The 19,194-nt window shown below is 37.2% G+C and overlaps 1 protein-coding gene across 12 annotated transcripts in view; it reads right to left on the bottom strand.

Moving 5' to 3' along the window:
* The window catches only part of map7d3 (MAP7 domain containing 3), a 52,017-nt gene that overhangs the window by 16,427 nt on the left and 16,396 nt on the right, over nt 1-19,194 (bottom strand). For all 12 annotated transcript variants that reach the window (XM_079839140.1, XM_079839132.1, XM_079839141.1 and 9 more), the window contains exons 2-5: nt 5,479-5,580; nt 4,789-4,869; nt 4,264-4,427; nt 3,008-3,116 (exon numbers count right to left, since the gene is read on the bottom strand). In XM_079839140.1, coding sequence (XP_079695266.1) covers nt 3,008-3,116; nt 4,264-4,427; nt 4,789-4,869; nt 5,479-5,580 — 456 coding nt within the window. The remainder of the gene's footprint in view (nt 1-3,007; nt 3,117-4,263; nt 4,428-4,788; nt 4,870-5,478; nt 5,581-19,194) is intronic.

Consider the following 19,194-nt stretch of genomic DNA (forward strand, 5'->3'; position numbering starts at 1 on the left):
TCACGGTTCAATACGCGCTTGTGAATTGCGTTTTTTTCGGTTTCGCATTTAATTATTTTTCTACAAATTCTATAATTTGCCTCCATCCCAATACTGAACAACGCGACATACATTCACATCACAAGTTTTATACTCACGGAACACTATACAGGGTTTTTCCTACATTGAAATTTTTTTGGCGGCCGCCAAAACAAATTTTTGTCCCGCCAAAGCTTTATTTGATGAGTTATTGTGATTTATGAATGATGTAGAATAGATGCTGCGCTTGTAACTGAGTGACAGAGAGACGATCAGAGCTCCTCCCTCGCTCGCACGCTCTCTGTCTTCAAAATAAGCATTCTTAGTTTCTAATATTTCACATATTACGTTAATCAAACGTTAATCAAAATCAAAAGGTCGGAAGACCGAATCCATGTTGCACGTGGCGCTATCAGACGATGTTTTCCTTTCATTACCGCTGGGTGTGAAATGCGCTCAAAAAACATTGACTGATTCTCTGACCAGCTGACATAAACCATACTTTCAATAAACGGGAAACAAATCGTGTCCAGTTATGAAGTGTTTTCTGTGTGTTGACAAATCTTTCGCGATGTTCTAACAGACGGGATTCGCACACAACGCGTCTGCTAATGTCCGATTCGCCACCTAATGACTCCTTTGAACCGAATCATTTTAACGACTGGTTAGAACAACTCATCTGTCCAACACTGAACTCACGAATCAGTTTAATCATTTACTCAGAACATCTGAAATGAGAACACAAGTGTGCTTACCCACTTTAGCAAGAGTGGGTGTAAGAGTTAGTTTTAATTATCCACAGTCTTTCAGCTTATTTATGTTCATAATGTGTAGTAAAATAAATAGTCTATAAATCACTTAGTTTAGACTGGAGTGAGGTGAACCCAGAACAAAGTTGTTGTTAGCTAGCTGATCATTTTATGAAATTGTATATGGCAGAAAATTAGGCTATTTGTTCATTTTTTAAATACTACTTTTTAATATTGATATGATTATAACAATTATCAGTAAATAGTGGAAAAATGAGGAACAAAAACAAACATCAAGGTATCCCACATGAATCCCACATACAATAGTATATTATAGTAAAATTAGTGTTTTTGAACCATACTATAGTAAAGATACAACAGTAAATTGTAGTATATTGTAGTATATTATAGTATTTACTACACTTTGTTTATTTACTGTTCAAAAACACTATAGTATTTACTAGAGTAATTTTACTATAATATACTACAGTATTTTTTCATGTGGGATCAAAATAAGATAAGCAAAAGTTACAAACTTTCTTTGAATTTATTTAAAATGTGTTGTCAGTATTGCGCTTGCAGATCACGTGGGTAGGGTACTTTTTTACTGTGTGTGCGTGTGTGTGTATGGGTGACCATGTCTGTCAGCCACCACCGAAGACCATTTTTGACCCAGGAAAAACCCTGCTATAGTTATTCACAATCATCAAAGTTCATTATTTGCATGCGTTTTAAAGCCTTTGCGGTTTCATTCGCGTGCTTGTCAGAGCGCGCGCACTAAACGCCTGTCAAACACGTGAATACTGAACTAAGTAGTCGTCTTACTGCGTTAATACTGTCAAATACACATAAGGTTAACATAAACACAGTCGGTTATGTCTAAAGTGAAAGTAAAATCGCAATCGTGTCTGTATATCAGATGTGTAGAGGTCTTAAACTGACAGCAGCGCAGCCAGTGAACACGCGGTCCTTAAAGGGGCAGTTCACCTATAAAATGATGTCATTATTTACTCACTCTAATATTGTTTCAAACCTGTATTAATATCTCGATGACAGAATTTTCAGTTTTGAGTGAAATATCCCTTTAATGTTAATACAACAACAAAAGAGAGAAAATCACTCACTGCTCTTGACTGAAAAACTAATACAGTAGCTAAGAATCTGTGTATATTTTATAGTGAAGTCTATGTAGTGTTTTATTTTTACATTAATTCATTCAATTTCATACTTAAATGCTGCTCTACAGCTCTGAGCTGCCAATGTAAATCTTTATATGTATTTATTTTATATTATCCAATACACTAGGAATGTGTACAAGGGTTTTTTTTAAGTAAAGTTTTAAGTTTAAGTGAGGTTTTTCAATTATTTTAAGTAAAATAAAGAAAGAGTATTGCAATAAAAAAATAGTATTTTTTCTCCTTAACCTCTTGCTGTTCCTGTCGCCTAAGAATAGAATAAAAAAAAAAACTGATGTGACAAGCCATCAGAACCGAACCGAAAACCGTGGGTAAAAACCGAGGTGTGTATTGTATTACTTTTATTAATACAATATTAATACATATTGTATGTATTGAACCGTGGACTAACTGTATTGTTGCATCCCTAATATATATATATATATATATATATATATATATATATATATATATATATATATATATATATATATATATATATATATATATATATATATATATATATATATATATATATATATATATATATATATATATATATATATATATATATATATATATATATATATATATATATATATATATATATACATATATATATATACACACACATATACATATATATACACACATACCTATCTATCTATCTATCTATCTATCTATCTATCTATCTATCTATCTATCTATCTATCTATCTATCTATCTATCTATCTATCTATCTATCTATCTATCTATCTATCTATCTATCTATCTATCTATCTATCTATCTCTCTCTCTCTCTCTCTCTCAACGGTATGAGTGGGAGGATCTGTCTTGACCAATGGCGTGTGTGTTTGAGGCATTATTTTAGCAAATCGGTTTAATGTAGAAATCCACATTTTACCTTTAACATCAAATCAGAGCAATGAAGATTGCCAAAAGATGATTATTAATCGATTTATAAGTCAGAACACACTTGGGCGGACTGTGCCATAATAATTCAACGAAGGCTGTTGAATTCATTATCTGGTGCTTCTGATGTTTTGGCATTTAGGAAAAGCATACCATTTTTGTTGTCAGAGTCTGAAAGTCCACCCCAGGACCACCTCTTCTGTCTCTGTTCTACTCGCTGGCTACGCTCCAGGGTACGTCTCATCACAGCCTCATAGTGTTCCTACACACACACACACACACACACAACACACTTTGTTAGACAAATAGAGCTATGATACATCCTCTGAGCTGTGCAGCAGTGGACTGTGGAAAAGGTGTGGGTGAAAATGCTAAAACAAAGTCCATGATTCCAGGCTCTTTTGCATGTCAGGTACTGAACAGAGCAAACGCTTGCTGCTGTGAAACCGCAAGACTAACAAAATCGTAATTTTATTTCACGATAATGATATATTTATCACAATATAGTTATTTTGGCTTTAAATAAGGTTATGATATCAGCTATTTTTATATAATTGAAATGTCATAATTCTCATCACCAATTACAGTATCACAAAAAAACATACCGCTAAGTAAAAGTTCTCAAGTCAGTGATAAAATAAGAACAAAGATACTAATTACAAGCAATAGGACAAACTTACTTTTATAAATTGTATAAAGAAATAAAATGTACAAAAACACTGCATAGTCTTGACTGTGCAAGTTAAATATACATTTATTCTTATTAAAGTTACAAAAGTCATTCAGTCAAGAGCAGTGAGTGATTTTGTCTTTGATTAACATTAACATCAGCAGGTTTATTAGGCTGCTGTCACTTTAAGACCAAAGGCACTGATTTAATATACTAATACATAGGCCTGGGTAATAAAACAGTATCTGTATTTATTGGTGGTATACCTTTATCGATAACGAAAGAAAAAAATGTCAATTTAGACCTTATGTAAGACTTTCTAATTTCTAATGAACACAATGGGACTTATATTAATAAATATCCTGATGTTTCCAAGCTTTATAATGGCAGTGGATGGGGCTCATGAGTTTGAAGCTCAAAAAAGTGCATCTATCCATCATAAACGTACTCCATACGCCTCAAAGGGGTACACACACGCATATACTGAAAATTAGTTCCCTTTCGTTACTTATTGCACTTCAATGGTTTAAAATCACTTGTTTTTTAAACTGCAATGCTTACCGTGATAGAGACGATAGTCCAAAATCTCTACCGGTTGAAAATAGTCTACCAGTTTATCGTGTTTACCAGTATATGACACACACACCTACTGAATAAAATTATTAATTTCTTTCAAAACAGATGACAGTGACTTTAACCTTGACTCTGTACAAACACAAAACATATGTAGACAATTTACCTTTTCTTCCTCTAATTTCTGTTTTCTTTTTTCCTCCACGGCAACTCTCCTCTGTTCCTCCTTCCTGCGCTGCTCTTCAAACTTCTTTTGTCTCTCCTCCATCTGACGCTCCACCTGCAGCCGGGCCTTGCGCTCTCGCTCCAGGAGCTGAGTCTCACGGGCCGCTGAACAGGCCAAACAGGGTGTGTTAACCCAGGTGTGTTTGTGCAATTTGTTAAAATGTAGTTAATTATGTTAATTTTAAAACGTTAATTATGTCTAACTGTGTGCAGAATTTGGCAACATTTTTGACATGAAGGGACTTTTTTTATTTTGAATCACTGTGCATCACCATGCAAAATGAATGCTGTATTATACTGTGTTTTTCTTTGGATGCTTCCACCTCAGCATGAATAAATTATGCAAATGACTGCGTCACTGTTTGTAAACATAGTGTTTCTTCTGGTCTTTGAGTTGTGTGCCAATGGTGGCATGTACGCCTAAGGTTGCTAACACCTGTTGTATGAAATTGTTTTGTTTTGTCACCATGTTGCTTTTCCTGCTCTTCTCTCCTCTCTTTGGCCACTCGAAGTTTGTCGTCTATCCTTAGGGCTGCCCCATCAATGACTGAAAACGCATAACAGAACACAACGTCACACAACTAGTGCATCAAGTGAAATCTGAACACTTCCTGGGCCATGAAAAGCTCTCGGCAGATTGCACTAGTATCCGATGCGTAGATAATCCAATGGCATGGTCTTACATGAGGCTCAGGTTACAGATTCAGCTATGAGCTCACCACACCTGATATAGTATTGACACTGAGTCATGGGCGTGTGTGAGGACATGCTACAGTGCTGTAATGGCCTTAATAAGTGTAGAGTCATGTGACAACACATGAAACAAAACAAAAGCTCTTACACAAATAAGGATTGTTTAGTACAAACCTATTGTGTTTTTTCCCCCAAATGTCTTTTTTGCTACAAACTTACCTTTTGAATCTAGGTAATTAAAACAAAGTGTGTATGCAAGAAAATATTTTTTATAAAAATAATGTTATAAAGTCTTAGTAGTCTATTTTTTATTAACATGAGTTTCTTTTTTTTTCTTCTCATTTTGTTTCAGAGTCATCAGGACAAGTAATGTTCTATGTAATCATTCAACTGGATCTGCAGGGGGGAAAATCCTTGTGGATCCCTGCAGTGACAGACAGAGATCTGACATCATGTTTGTTACCTGGCTTGGCCTGGCTCTTGGTTGTGATGGCTGGAGCTGCTGGCGTTGGGCTGCTCCCTGCCTGGCTGCGCCGTTCCTCTGCTTGCGCCTGCGCAGCTGCAGCTGGAAATGTAATGAGACAAAATACATTTAAAATCTACAAGGTAGCACTACTATGCCTGCACAGTTGTGGGGTCTAATTGCTTTTTTTTATATAATATTTTTTAATAATATAAAATAAATTTATATATTTTCTATATAATAATAATAAATATTACTATTGTAATACTTCACAGTAAATAATAAAATATTTCAGAGTATTTCAGAAAATAAAAAGCCCTTTCAGAAAAGCATGAGCACTTCATTAAAAGTATGTGAAGATGGCTGCCTCAGCCCTAAACACTACTAAACAGGAAAAAAGAGAAAAGAGGAAACAAGCAAAGTCTATAGCAATATGGTTTCATTTCAAAGAGACCTGCCAAAGGAATTTTTGATTCTGTGAAAATGATTTAAAATTCCAGCACAAATAACCCCTGTGCTTCTGACTGCCCATCAGGATGGCTTGAGTTAATATTTTATTGCACGATAGAGTCAGGTATACAAAGTTTGAGTCAAAGTAACATAAAATACTACCATCTCTGCTCAACACAAAACACCTTTCAAATGCTATTCAACAGTCTTGCAGCAGGCAGGAGAGGAGGAAGGATAGGATTGGATAAGGGCAGTTTATAGAAAAATGATCAGGTCTGTGTGCTTTTGTAACAGTTCTCTCCCTTCACAGAGTGTGTCAGGGAGGAAAAGAAAGGGTGTTTGTTAAGCTGGCGATGAAGGAGCATGTGATGTCTGTATGGTGCAAATCAAGATGCTGCTGATAAGACTGTCAGCTGAAAAGAGGGCACCATTGGGCACATTTCACTGGCTGAGAATAAGCCATCTCTTTAGTTCAAAATTCTGCTTAAGCCCACTGATTTATGCTCATTATTAGGAATACATTTTGATTTGTTTTTTATCTTGATGTCCGCTATAAGAAGACTGGCATGTGCTGCAGTGTGAGTACCCATTAAAACCAAACACAGCAGAAAAGCATGATGGAAATGGGGCTCCACTGGAAGAGTGACAACAATAACACAGAGAGGGTTATCAACGGCTGGAAATGTATATCACTAACATAAAAATCTTGCTTTTAAACTTAACTATAGTCAGCACTAGACTGAGTACAAAACATTTGAAAAAATCAGCAAAGAAGAAGTGTGAACACGTAAAATATGAAGGAATAATGGACATGTTTATTAGGGACTAACTGGTTGAATAGAAACTGCAAAATGCACACTGAAATACAAAGTCGAGCCATATATCATGAGATTATCAGCACGATATTAAAAAGACTGACAGCAGCTATATACGATAACCATGTCTGCTTGGCTGATGGAAGTGTTTGCTTTCCCTTGCGTCACTTCCAAAATATAATAATCGCATTAACAAATAAAGTATATTTATTTTTCATTAAATATTTGTATAGAATTTTGATGAAGCATTATTACTAGGGCTGGGTATTGAAACAAATTTCACAATTCGATTCTATTTGATTCCGATTCAATATCGATTATTTTGGATATATATCAGGTAAGGCAAGGCAAGGCAAGGCAAGTTTATTTATATAGCACATTTAACACACAATGGTAATTCAAAGTGCTTTACATAGAAAAGGTATTAAAATATTGATAGAATAATCACAACATAATTTTTTTTAAATACCACGTATAAGAAAGCAAATAACAATACTAAGTTTGGGGCTCCCCTGTCTGAACAGAAGAGTCCGAGATTTTCGGTTTGTGAGACACACTAGTAGCAACCCAGCTTCCAAGTGACCTCCTGCCCTTCCAAGGACCCGGTGTCCCACACTCACATCTGAGTGTGTACAGGCTCACTTCCCAACTCTCCCAACCAGACAGCATTAACCAAAAATGAATAAAATCGTAACCAAAAATAAAAACAAGGTTAAATTAAAACAGTTATAAAAAGAATTACAATGAAATTATAAACAGAGCAATTCCAATAGGGTCCTCACACCATCGGTGCTCAGGCCCTAAAAAGAATAAAAATATGATACATAGACAAGATAAAGTGCAATCAGTTGGACGTACAGTGGCATTGCTCGTTCAGTAAATGCACGGCTAAACAGATGTGTTTTGAGTCTGGATTTGAATGTGGCTACTGTTGGAGCAAATCTGATCTGTTCAGGAAGCTGGTTCCAGCTACGGCTGGCATAATAGCTAAAAGCAGACTCTCCTTGCTTTGAGTGAACCCTTGGTATTTCTAACTGACTTGATCCTGATGATCTGAGTGATCTGTCGTGTTTATATTCTATGAGTATATCTGCAATGTATTGAGGTCCTAGGCCATTGAGTGATTTATAAACAAGTAACAGTACTTTAAAATCGATCCTAAATGTAACTGGAAGCCAGTGTAAAGACCTGAGGACTGGTGTGATATGGTCATATTTTCTGGTTCTGCTCAGAATCGTGGCAGCAGCGTTCTGTATGAACTGCAGCTGTCTAATGGTCTTTTTGGGAAGGCCGGTGAGAAGACCATTACAATAGTCTACCCTGCTGGTGATGAAAGCATGAATGAGTTTCTCTAGGTCTTGTCTGGAAACAAAGCATCTTATTCTTGATATATTTTTGAGATGATAGTAAGGTGATTTAGTTATTGCTTTGACATGACTACTGAAACTCAGGTCTAAGTCCAAAATCACACCAAGATTCCTGACATTTTTTGTTTTCAGAACTCTAGCCTCAAGGTATGCATTCTCGCATGAGAATTTCATCTTTGTTTCCAAATGCAGTGAGTTCAGTTTTGTCTCTGTCTAACTGAAGAAAGTTTTGGCACATCCAGTTGTTAACTTCATCAATGCATTTGCACAGGGTGTTAATGGGGCTGGAGTCATTAGGTGACAGGGCTAAGTAGATCTGGATGTCGTCAGCATAGCTGTGGTAAGCAATTTGGTTCGCTCTCATTATTTGGCTCAGTGGCAGCATATACAGGTTGAATAGGAGTGGTGCAAGAATTGACCCTTGTGACCCTCATGTCATGGATGTCATTGTCCACTCAGACTTATGGTCACCAATGCTCACATAATAACCTCTCCCTTCTAAACTTATGACCTGAGCCATTTAAGGACCATCCCAGAAAGCCCGACCCAGTTTTCCTGCCTGTCAAGAAGTATGTTGTGATCGACAGTGTCGAATGCAGCACTGAGGTCGAGTAGTACCAGCACTGATAATTTACCTGTATCAGTATTTAAGCGAATATCATTTATTATCTTTATGAGGACTGTCTCTGTGCTGTGATGTGGTCGGAAACCAGATTGAAAATTGGCAAAGTATCCGTTTTTGAAAGTATTTGTTCAGCTGATTGAAAACAACTTTTTCTATGATCTTGAAAGGAAGATTTGAGGTTGGTCTGTAGTTGCTCAATATGGTGTTATCCAGATTTCTCTTTTTCAGGAGAGGCTTAACTACTGCGGTTTTAAGGGACTTTGGAAAAATCCCAGGAAGAAGTGAGGCGTTTACCACTTCTAGGAGATCTGCTTCTAAACAGTTAAACACACTTTTGAAAAAAGAAGTGGGGAGTGTATCAAGGGCGCAGGCTGGTCTCTCTACAGTAGCAAAAAGAGTGCGCGTATTGTTTATGTTTCTGTTTATAATATTTGAGAAGAAGGTCTGTCTAGCTTTGCCTCGTTCCACATTGAAAGCATGAAGGCTGTCTTTATAAATGTTATAATGGACTACAAGTTTTATCTTCCGCCACATGCGCTCAGCTTTTCTGCATCGTCTTTTCATTATTTGCACTGCTGTGGAGTTTCTCCAAGGTGCTTTTTGTCTGCCACTCTTTTTCCTGACTTTCACAGGAGCAAAATCATCAATTACACTCTTAACTTTTGAGTTAAAGGAGTCAAGGAGAAGATCAACAGAGTCTGCAGATATGCTTGGTGTTAGAGATATAGCCTTCATAAACAGCACATTCGTGTTCTCATTTTAGCATCTCTTTTTGACAGAGACATATCTAGTTTCAATGGCAGGAGAGATCAATATATCAAAGAAAATACAGAAATGATCATGATCAGGTACAATACATGGCGAATTCTCTCAAGGAAAACAAATCTCTTAACTAATGCTGTAAACAATGGGAGTCAGTTGTACCTGTGTACTATAATATTGAAGGTAAGAATTAACTGATTTGTATACAAACACTTAAATTACACTCAATTATGTTTTTATAGTAATAATTAAGTTATAATATTAACTTTACAATTACATAATCATATTTCTACTCCAATTCGTTTTTGAAACATAAACATTTAAATTTATTCAAACATGCATTAAATATTTGAAAAACATTCAAAAAATTATAATGAATATGTAATATGGTGCATTTATTTATCAAAATGCTCCTCTCTAGAGTTATTTTTCTAGCTGACTATGGTGATGAGAAGTTTATGGACACTGGATATGGTTTTTCTGAAAATGTGACGTTACATGACATTGTTTACAAGCGGTTTTAATGACGTCTTTCCAAGGTTGAAACACTGATTGAGCGATTCCATGTGACATAATACGGATTTCGTTAAGTTTTACAAACTTTCAGATGCTCATTCATGTTTATTTCGGATGGGATATATTCAGATATTTTGGATGGGAGGTGCGCTACAATGTTCCTTCCTTTGTCACCTGAAAACAGGATGACTAATCGATTCTTGGGATTTAAGAATCGATATTGGTTCGTAAAAAAATGAGAATCGATTAAAATCAAGAAAATCAATATTTTTTACCCAGCTCTAATTATTACTGTTATTATTACAGTTTGAAGGGGTCATGTGATGCGTTTTCATGTTTTCCTTTTTCTTTAGTGTGTTATGTAGCTGTTTGTGCATGTATAAGATTTGCAAAGATACAAAGCTTAAAGTCTCCAACAAAAATATTTATTCTATCTAAAAGTAAAGGCAGATCTAGACCTAAACGCCTTGATCGAATTGTCCCTCACATACCTACATAACTGTGGAATAATGTGGAAATATTTGCATAATGGGGCCGCAATTCATATGCAAAGAAAGATAGCGTGGCTTCATTTATCGTAGTATTGTTGTCAACATCATGTCATGGAGACGCAGAGTGCTTCTATGCAAAAGCAAAGGTAGCACTTTATTTGGCCTTCAAAAAATGGACACAATTAGGAATCAGTGGTTAAGATTTATTTACAACACTGTTCCAGAACATTACAGCCCAAATGTTTGTGTGTGTGCAGCGCATTTTATGGAGGACAGTTTCCTGAACCTGGGACAGTACAAGACCAGCTGTGCACAAAGGCTATTTCTAAAAAATGGGGTAATTCCAACTTTGTTAGGGCAATCTGGCGCTTCTGAATCAGAGCCTGTAAGTATGTTTTATTATTAAAGTATTTTCTATTGACTGTTCAAATGAGTTCTGTGCAGTGTAGAGTAACGCATATTGTTTGTCGTTCTTATGATCAAAAGTACAGAGATGGATTTATGTTTTAAAACATATTACACTGCATCCGGAAAGTATACACAGCGCTTTACCTTTTCCACATTTTGTTACGTTTCAGTCTTATTCTAAAATGTATTAAATTCATTATTTATTTCCCCCTCAATTCTACAAACAATACCCCATAATGACAATGTTAAAGAAGTTTGTCTGAAATCTTTGCAAATGTATTAAAAATAAAAATGTACATAAGTATTCACAGCCTTTGCTCAATACTTTGTTGAAGCACCTTTGGCACTAATTACAGCCTCAAGTCTTTTTGAGTATGATGCTACAAACATGGCACACCTATTTTTGGGCAGTTTCTCCCATCTTCTTTGCAGAACCTCTCAAGCTCCATCAGGTTGGATTGGTGAGTGTCGGTGTACAGCAATTTTCAGATCGCTCAAGAGATGTTCAATCAGGTTCAAGTCTGGGCTCTGGCTGGGCCACTGAGGGACATACACCATTGTCCTGTAGCCACTCCTTTGTTATCTTGGCTGTGTGCTTAGGGTCATTGTCCTGTTGGAAGATGAACCTTTGCCCTAGTCTGAGCTCCAGAGCGCTCTGGAGCAGGTTTTCATCAAGGATGTCTCTGTACATTGCTGCATTCATCTTTCCCTCAATCCTGACTAGTCTCCCAATTCCTGTCGCTGAAAAACACCCCCACAGCATGATGCTGCCACCACCACGCTTCACTGTAGGGATGGTATTGGCCAGGTGTTGATCGGTGCCTGGTTTCCTCCATTGCCATTCAGGCCAAAGAGTTCAATCTTTGTTTCATCAGACCAGAGAATTTTGTTTCTGATGGTCTGAGAGTCTTCATGAGCCTTTTGGCAAACTCCATGCGGGCTGTCACATGCCATCTGGCCACTCTACCATACAGGCCTGATTGGTGGAGTGCTGTAGAGATGGTTTTTCTTCTGGAAGGTTCTCTTCTCTCCACAGAGAAACGCTGGATCTCTGTCAGAGTGACCATTGGGTTCTTGGTCACTTTTAAAGTGAAAATGGAAAGTGTTGTTTAGCAGTACTTTCAGTCAAAAGAAGGCGATTCAAGTCGAGCTATATGTTCAATTTGCAATGCCGATTTGTCTCGTGGTGGCAAGGACCCTAAACAATAGCCGCTGTTACAACATTTGCGTACGAAACATCCGAAAGAATACGAGTTGTGCATGAAGGAATCTTCAGGTACGGCAAAGGAAGGACAGTAATCCTAGCATAATTTTGCCTATTCTTTCTTTTTTTTCTAAACAGAATAAACAGTCCTTCCAGAAAAATGCGGCTTTTTTTTGTGATTGTTGCGAGCAAAAATCCTTGATTATGCGGCACGTTTTCTTAAAAAATATTTAAGTGTAAATCCGATGGCTCAGAAAGGTCCTGTGCACTGCACTTTACACTCTCAAGACCCATAAAAGGTACTAAAGACGTTGTTACAAAGGCCATCTCACTACAGCGGTTCTACAATAACTTTATGAAGTGACGAGAATAGTTTTTGTGCTTAAACCTAAATAACGATTTATATAGTGATGACCGATTTCAAAAAACAGCATCATGAAGCTTCGAAGCGTTATGAATCAGCGAGTTGATTCATGATTCGGATCGCGTGTCAAACTTTTGCGTTCCGAACCGCTGAATCGACTCACTGATTCATAACGCTTCGAAGCTTCATGATGCTGTTTTTTGAAATCGGTCAACACACCGGGAAACTGCTTTGCGCGGTCTTTTGCTGTTATTTTTGTTGGCAAATGGGAATTTGCGTGCCTCAACATGGTTTCACCAATATCTATGGTTTCATCACCACGGGGTTTGCAGCTTTTCGATGACGTTCACGTCGGGTAATTACGTCACTTCAAAACATTCCCATGGCAATAGGCGGAAATGGCGGCTCTTGTGTGAAGTAAACAAACATTTTTCAACTTTCTGCTAATATTTATGACTTTTTTGCAACGAAAATGCGGGATTATGAAATCATGCTAGCCCCGCATATTTTGCACGGGGAAATAGGCAATTTACGCGGCGAAAGTGCGCCATATTTTAAAAAATGCGGCCCCTGCATAAATATGCGGACTTCGGCTGATTATGCATTAAATCATGCGATCGCATAATTGCGTTTTTCTGGAGGGACTGAATAAACTGTTGTTACGTTTATTTCAGTTGTCTGATAGTCTGTTAGATTAATCCATATCGAGTAAAAATGTCCAGAGCTTATCATCGTTTTGACCCATCGAAATATTTTATTGAAATATGATATGATACTGTTTATCGCCCAATTGGTCCATTGATTCCCATATTATCCCAGATATTTGGGGGAAAAAATCTATTATTTACCTTATTATACCAGTTCCTAAAAAACACAGTCCTGAAGAGTATAAAGACCATTACCAGTTGCCTTATCTAGGGTCCTATGATTTCTGTGATACAGAAAACACAGACGGAATCACGGAATCGAGTCATAAAAACTGAATTTATTGTATAAAGCAGAATTTAACGGAATTTGTCAAATCTTAGATGAATAAATCAAAAGTAGGTCAGTACACTTAAATCAAATCACGATTTAGACTAGTGTCTGTGAATATTAAACTGCAAAAAGACTAGGCTATTTAAATATGAATCCTTGCATGTTCTGCATGACTCTGTAAATGAATGGTGCATTTTAATTTCTCAACAATTTTTTTTTTAAATAAAAGAAATCTTTTAATATACATAAATTGTAGTTGTGGTGCTACTTAATTTTCGGTGGGTGCTCCTAAATTTTCGCTGGTGCTCCTAACTTTATGAAGTTGGGAGCACTACTGCTACCAAGTAAAAAAGTTAATTTAGAGCCCTGAATAATAATAATACTTCTAATACTTCTAATACTTCTAATAATAATAATAATAATAAAAATGCGACATTGAGCCACTCAAATTCACCGCAAGGGAAATTCCTTTGCTGCGACATCCCTAAATCCAAGTCCCTGCCTGAGATTGTTTGAATCCTCCTCTGCATGAATTGCATAGCAACTGTTGCTGAGTGACACTCATGCTAAGTTGGGAGCAGACGGTGCAATCATCATCTCTAGGCCGTATTGCTACAACACAACAATCTGAGAATCAATTAGCTACATTTGCACAGGCAATGAATGAAAATCACTTGTGTAGATATTAACCCATATTGCCTTTGTTCAATGACTGACATCCAAAATTATGTTATATTTAATCATATTTATTATATTGTTATATTTAATGATAACTGTTATTTTACAAATATCATGAACTCATTGGATGCATGGATTAGTAAGATTGACTAGTTCTTGACTAGAGCTTTAATATTTTGGACAAATGTGTTAACAATATTATAATAAAATGTTATCATCATTGTTTTCAATTATTACTATTATGACTCAATTGGCTCCTTGTTCAGACAGCCAACCATCAAACCAATAATAAAAGTGCAGTTTCGCACATCCCTAAATTGAAATGGATTGAGCTTTAATGCTGCTTATAGTCCAAAATAGCAGCAGAAAGTGCAGGCTGGGTAATTCCTGCTGAAGTGAAAGTACCATTTACACCTGCACTAAATGCTTTATTAAAGTATTTCCATTTTAAGCAAGCAGCTCTGAAATTAATTTAGTGGTTCTTTTTTGTTTTTTCACTATCTTAATGTCTCATCTGAAGCTCAGGACGACCAATGAGGAGGAGGGATGTAGCAGTAGAGTACTCAGGCCATACTCCGTCAGACTCATTGAATATGCAAACGCCATCTGAGTCATACTCTCTGAGCCTCACACTGTGGGCTTTGCGACACGCGGCATGCAAATGAACACCGGCCCTACAATGGACAAAGACAAAGGAGACATTATCTATGCCTTGCACATACATTCATGATGTAAAGACAATGAAGGCAAGCCCAAGCTGACCTCAAACGGTTCCTTAGTGCAACTCCAATTAGTCTGCATGTACTTTATGGGCCACTAAACAATAATACATATGTGGATTGCTAACAGCTGCTGCTAAGAGTTTATTGTTACCTGACAGAGGAAATTAGAACGATATCAATGAGCAAACAGCAAACAGTTGCCACATGTTTTTGTTTGCAAATCCTTGACACAGCATGGTCAAAAGGAAAAGGTTTTTTTGAGCAGACAGTCTCATAAGTAAAATATGTTATTTAGCCATGCAAATAAAACAAGCATTTGGTCTTAATCTGTACAAGAAAGAAACAATACATTGTTCCACAATGCATTGATGCGGTTAAGATGCTCAATTACCAGTGTCAAATATAGACTGGAAAAAAAAGGATGACACCTTCACTCTCTTCCATTGTAGCAGAGTGAAGCCGCCAATGTCCGAATATGGCGCTGACATCTAGCGCTGATTTGGGACCTGCGTCTGCGCAGAAGAGAGCAGGAAGTAGAGCCATTATATCAAAACCCCACCCACACTCCCGCAGTATTTGTTAGTACAGTTTACTGCAAGTAACTCATTATGTCGGTGTGAAAACAACAGTTATGGAAATATACCATATATTATGGATTTCGATTCAAGAATCGATTCAAATCGAGAAATCTGCATTTTTATCCAGTCCTAGTTTTTATTATAGTAAAACCATGTGTTTTGGCGTATTGATTACCATTTGTATAACCACACAGATATCATAGTTAAACAATGGATTTGAAGTGGAATAGTGCGTTTTGTCAATAAAAACAAAAAATTTCAATCTGATTAATCGAAGAAAAAAAAATTGGCCAACTAATAGTTTATCAAAATAATCGTTAGTTGCAGCCGTAATTTGATTGTTTAGTTTGTCTCGCTTCACAATAGAATACAAGGAGGCAGCGGGTTTATGACCTATACTGGGACCAACCACCTGGGGGATGATCGAGACGCTTTGGCTTCACTTTGAGGACGTGTGCAGCACACTTGGTGTCAAAACACAGTTATCACATCAGCTATCAGATCCTGCACTATTGCCTTATATCACTGCCACACACAATCAAAAGCCAGACTGCATTGTTCTTAATATTTAAACAACTGTGATTGCTGATCATTTAGCTTTATATTTTGAGCGAAAACACACTAAAAGCAGACACGGATTGCATCATCCCTTCTGGCAACAGCTGCCCCGTTTAAACTGTCAGATGACAAGATGGGCTGTTCAACAAACCTTCATTCACTCAGTCTGACAGAACACAAAGAACGGTTATACAAATAGCAACACTATGCTCTCTATGTCCTGCGCCATGCACATCCAAGGAGATCTAGCAGTCAGGGAGAGTCAGCGCTCAGTGGGTCAGTGGGGTCCTGTTACCGCTCACTGTTTGCCTCACTCTTTTTTTCTTTTTGCTGAAGTAGCAGCCTGTTATTGGGACAACAGGAAGTGCTCTAGGGCAGATGCCTGGGGAGGAACGTGCCTGCACTTTTCAATTATTCAGGCCTGAACAGAAGGCACAGCTGTGATTTTACATACACACACATTTTTAAATACAAATACATGCAGCATTGTGTAAAGATACCAAAATTAACTAGTTGGTGAGTTGCCTGAAAGACGGGCTGGGCTCGATTTTTTTCAGAACGATTGATCAATTCACGATTTGGATTTTTTTTTAATGCTTAACTAATCAACTTAAAAACGTAACTACAACAAAACCCTCTTTATGTTTGGCTGTTGCACTCATGTCTCGCGTCTTTAGCAGTGTCTCACCCATTCTAAAAATAAGGCGCTCAAGTTAGAACAAAGTTCAACTCGCATCTAATATCTTTGCCCTTTTTTCCCATTCCACTGCCCGCAACTTTTTTTTTTAATACACTGAAAAAAAACTTGATATACTGATTCATGACCTAGGAAGCTACGGAGCTGATTGAGATGCACCCGCATTCTGTGTGAACCGAACAGTCAGCTACTTAAGACGTAATGTGTTCTACATTCATAGAGCATGTCACATGAGAGCGGTTAATCAGGTGCGTCATCATGTTGTCGGATCATTTTCTTCTCTTAACGTTATCATTGCTGTTCTGTAGGGCTGGACCAGAATATTCGAATATTCATTCGATGGGTTGGTATTTGATTTTCAATTTAGGGATTCTAATTTTAGTTTTTTTTCCACGTACACCTGGCATCCCCTTCGAGACGGTTCTCCTTTGCGCCTGCATGTTTACACTATAAAATATGGCAAAATACAATACTCTTTATTTTTTTTATTTTTTTACAATTATTTTATAGCCTAGCAGTTTTTAATAGGATGGACAGTTGAATAGGAACCCAACCTCGTTAACTCGCTAACCCTGCAATAGGGATGAAACGATTACCGGTTTCACGATAAACCACGATAAAATTTAGTGACGGTTAGTAATATCGTATAAAATTTTATTATCATTAAAACCGCGTGTGATTATCACGGTTGTGAAAACTCGCGGTAAATCCTGTGTAGTCAGCGTCAGTCAGGCGCAGCACCGCTGTTTTTTGAATGATAAGAAATGGCAGAAGGCAGTGACAGCACTTCTGGGGATTGTTCAGCCTCTAAAAGGACCAAATCTGAGGTGTGGTCATATTTTGGCTTTTACAAAAGTCCTGAGGGAAACTTAATCTAAGATGGTCACCCTGACTGCAGAACATGCCAGAAGAAAGTCGCTGTAATAGGGGAAACACTTCAAAACTACGAACGGCAAGTGGACTTTGACCTCAATACCAAAACTACATCTGGGAAATAATAACGTGAAGCGAACGAACAAATTTAGTCAAGACTAGGGTGACATTTAAGGGATAATCAGGGCTTGACATTAACAACCGCCATTTGCGGGTGTAACGTTATTTCGGCTGCACACTAGTCACTCTGGCTGTTGAACTTATAATAGTCTTCTCAAAAGCCATCTGTTATAATCGCGTTGCGCATTATAATCACTCACACGTGTTTCTATTGAGTTTATGAATGCAATGTCTCATAATCAGAGGCGTTCAGATTAGCCGGAGTTTCATTCAGAGCGCGCGCCGCTCTTACTCACTGAAATCTACACTAAAAGCAGAGATAAATGTGCGATGTACGCAGGAGATTCATTCATCATATAGTGGTTGTACTGTTTTTGTTCTATTTCAGCAGCGAAAATGGTTTTAAAAACACAGCAGAAGCACAGCGCATCTGACATGACTGGCATAACGCTGGTGAATTTAGGGACCGTCTCTAAAGTTACATACAACATTGGTAACGTTATACACGTTTCTGACTTCAATAGCATTTGAAGAGAATGACAGTCATACAACTGACTGTAAAGTGATCATTTAGGTGTCAGGTATGATGCACACATTTTGATATTTAATAAAATAAACTGTCAAATCATATGGAAATATGGATATGCATTATTTCACTTGGATACTGTTTGGGCTCTAACACAAATTATGCTAGATTTAAATGCATCATTGCTGAACACTGTAAATATATTCTCAAGCAATATTCTCATCAGAGATAATATTAGAGATTATATTTACGACAAATTATTATTACTTATGCGTTATGCGTTGCTATTGACGACGGCCTATAAGGAAGGAAATCCCACTGAATCTAGCTTAAAGTGCTTAGAGCTGCTTGATTTATTTGTTGTTTGTTGATTTTCAAATATAAAACTTGTTGAAATGTTTTAAGTGAGTGCATCAGTTCTTTTTGAACACTTTCATCTCGTTTGAACAAAACCGTGATAATATTGATAACCGTGATAATTTGGGTCTCTATAATCGTGATGTTAAATTTCCATACCGTTTCATCCCTACCCTGCAACAGAGTAGTCTCTGTCTAGAGCGCACGACTGCATGAGCTTATATGGAAGAAGCGCATGCCTGAACTTGCATTTTGTGTAAAGCTGAGTTGGTTTGACACAGTGGAAAATAGAATAATAGAATCAAAATGTATTAGACTTTTAACCCGTCAGGAATATGACGGTGAGAAAATGTTCCCTCACCATCACATTGCAGTGCTTGTGCACTGAGCGGCTGTGAACGAATGCAGCTGTGCGCAGTTTACTTTCGGTTTGCCAATTCGGGGACGGGCTGCTTGAATGGTGGGTTAATTTGCCTATTATTCTTAATGAAAAACACAACACCAAAACAGTACAATGACAAACTCCCTTAAATAGGCGCTTTTACATTTCGCTTTGAAACCAAATCTTCCACGATCATCTTGTCATTCAGCTTCTCACTCTCTTGATGAATGAAATCTGACTCTCGT

The sequence above is a fragment of the Gobio gobio genome, assembly GCF_949357685.1.
Source record: "Gobio gobio genome assembly, chromosome: 16".
Lineage (NCBI taxonomy): Eukaryota > Metazoa > Chordata > Actinopteri > Cypriniformes > Gobionidae > Gobio > Gobio gobio.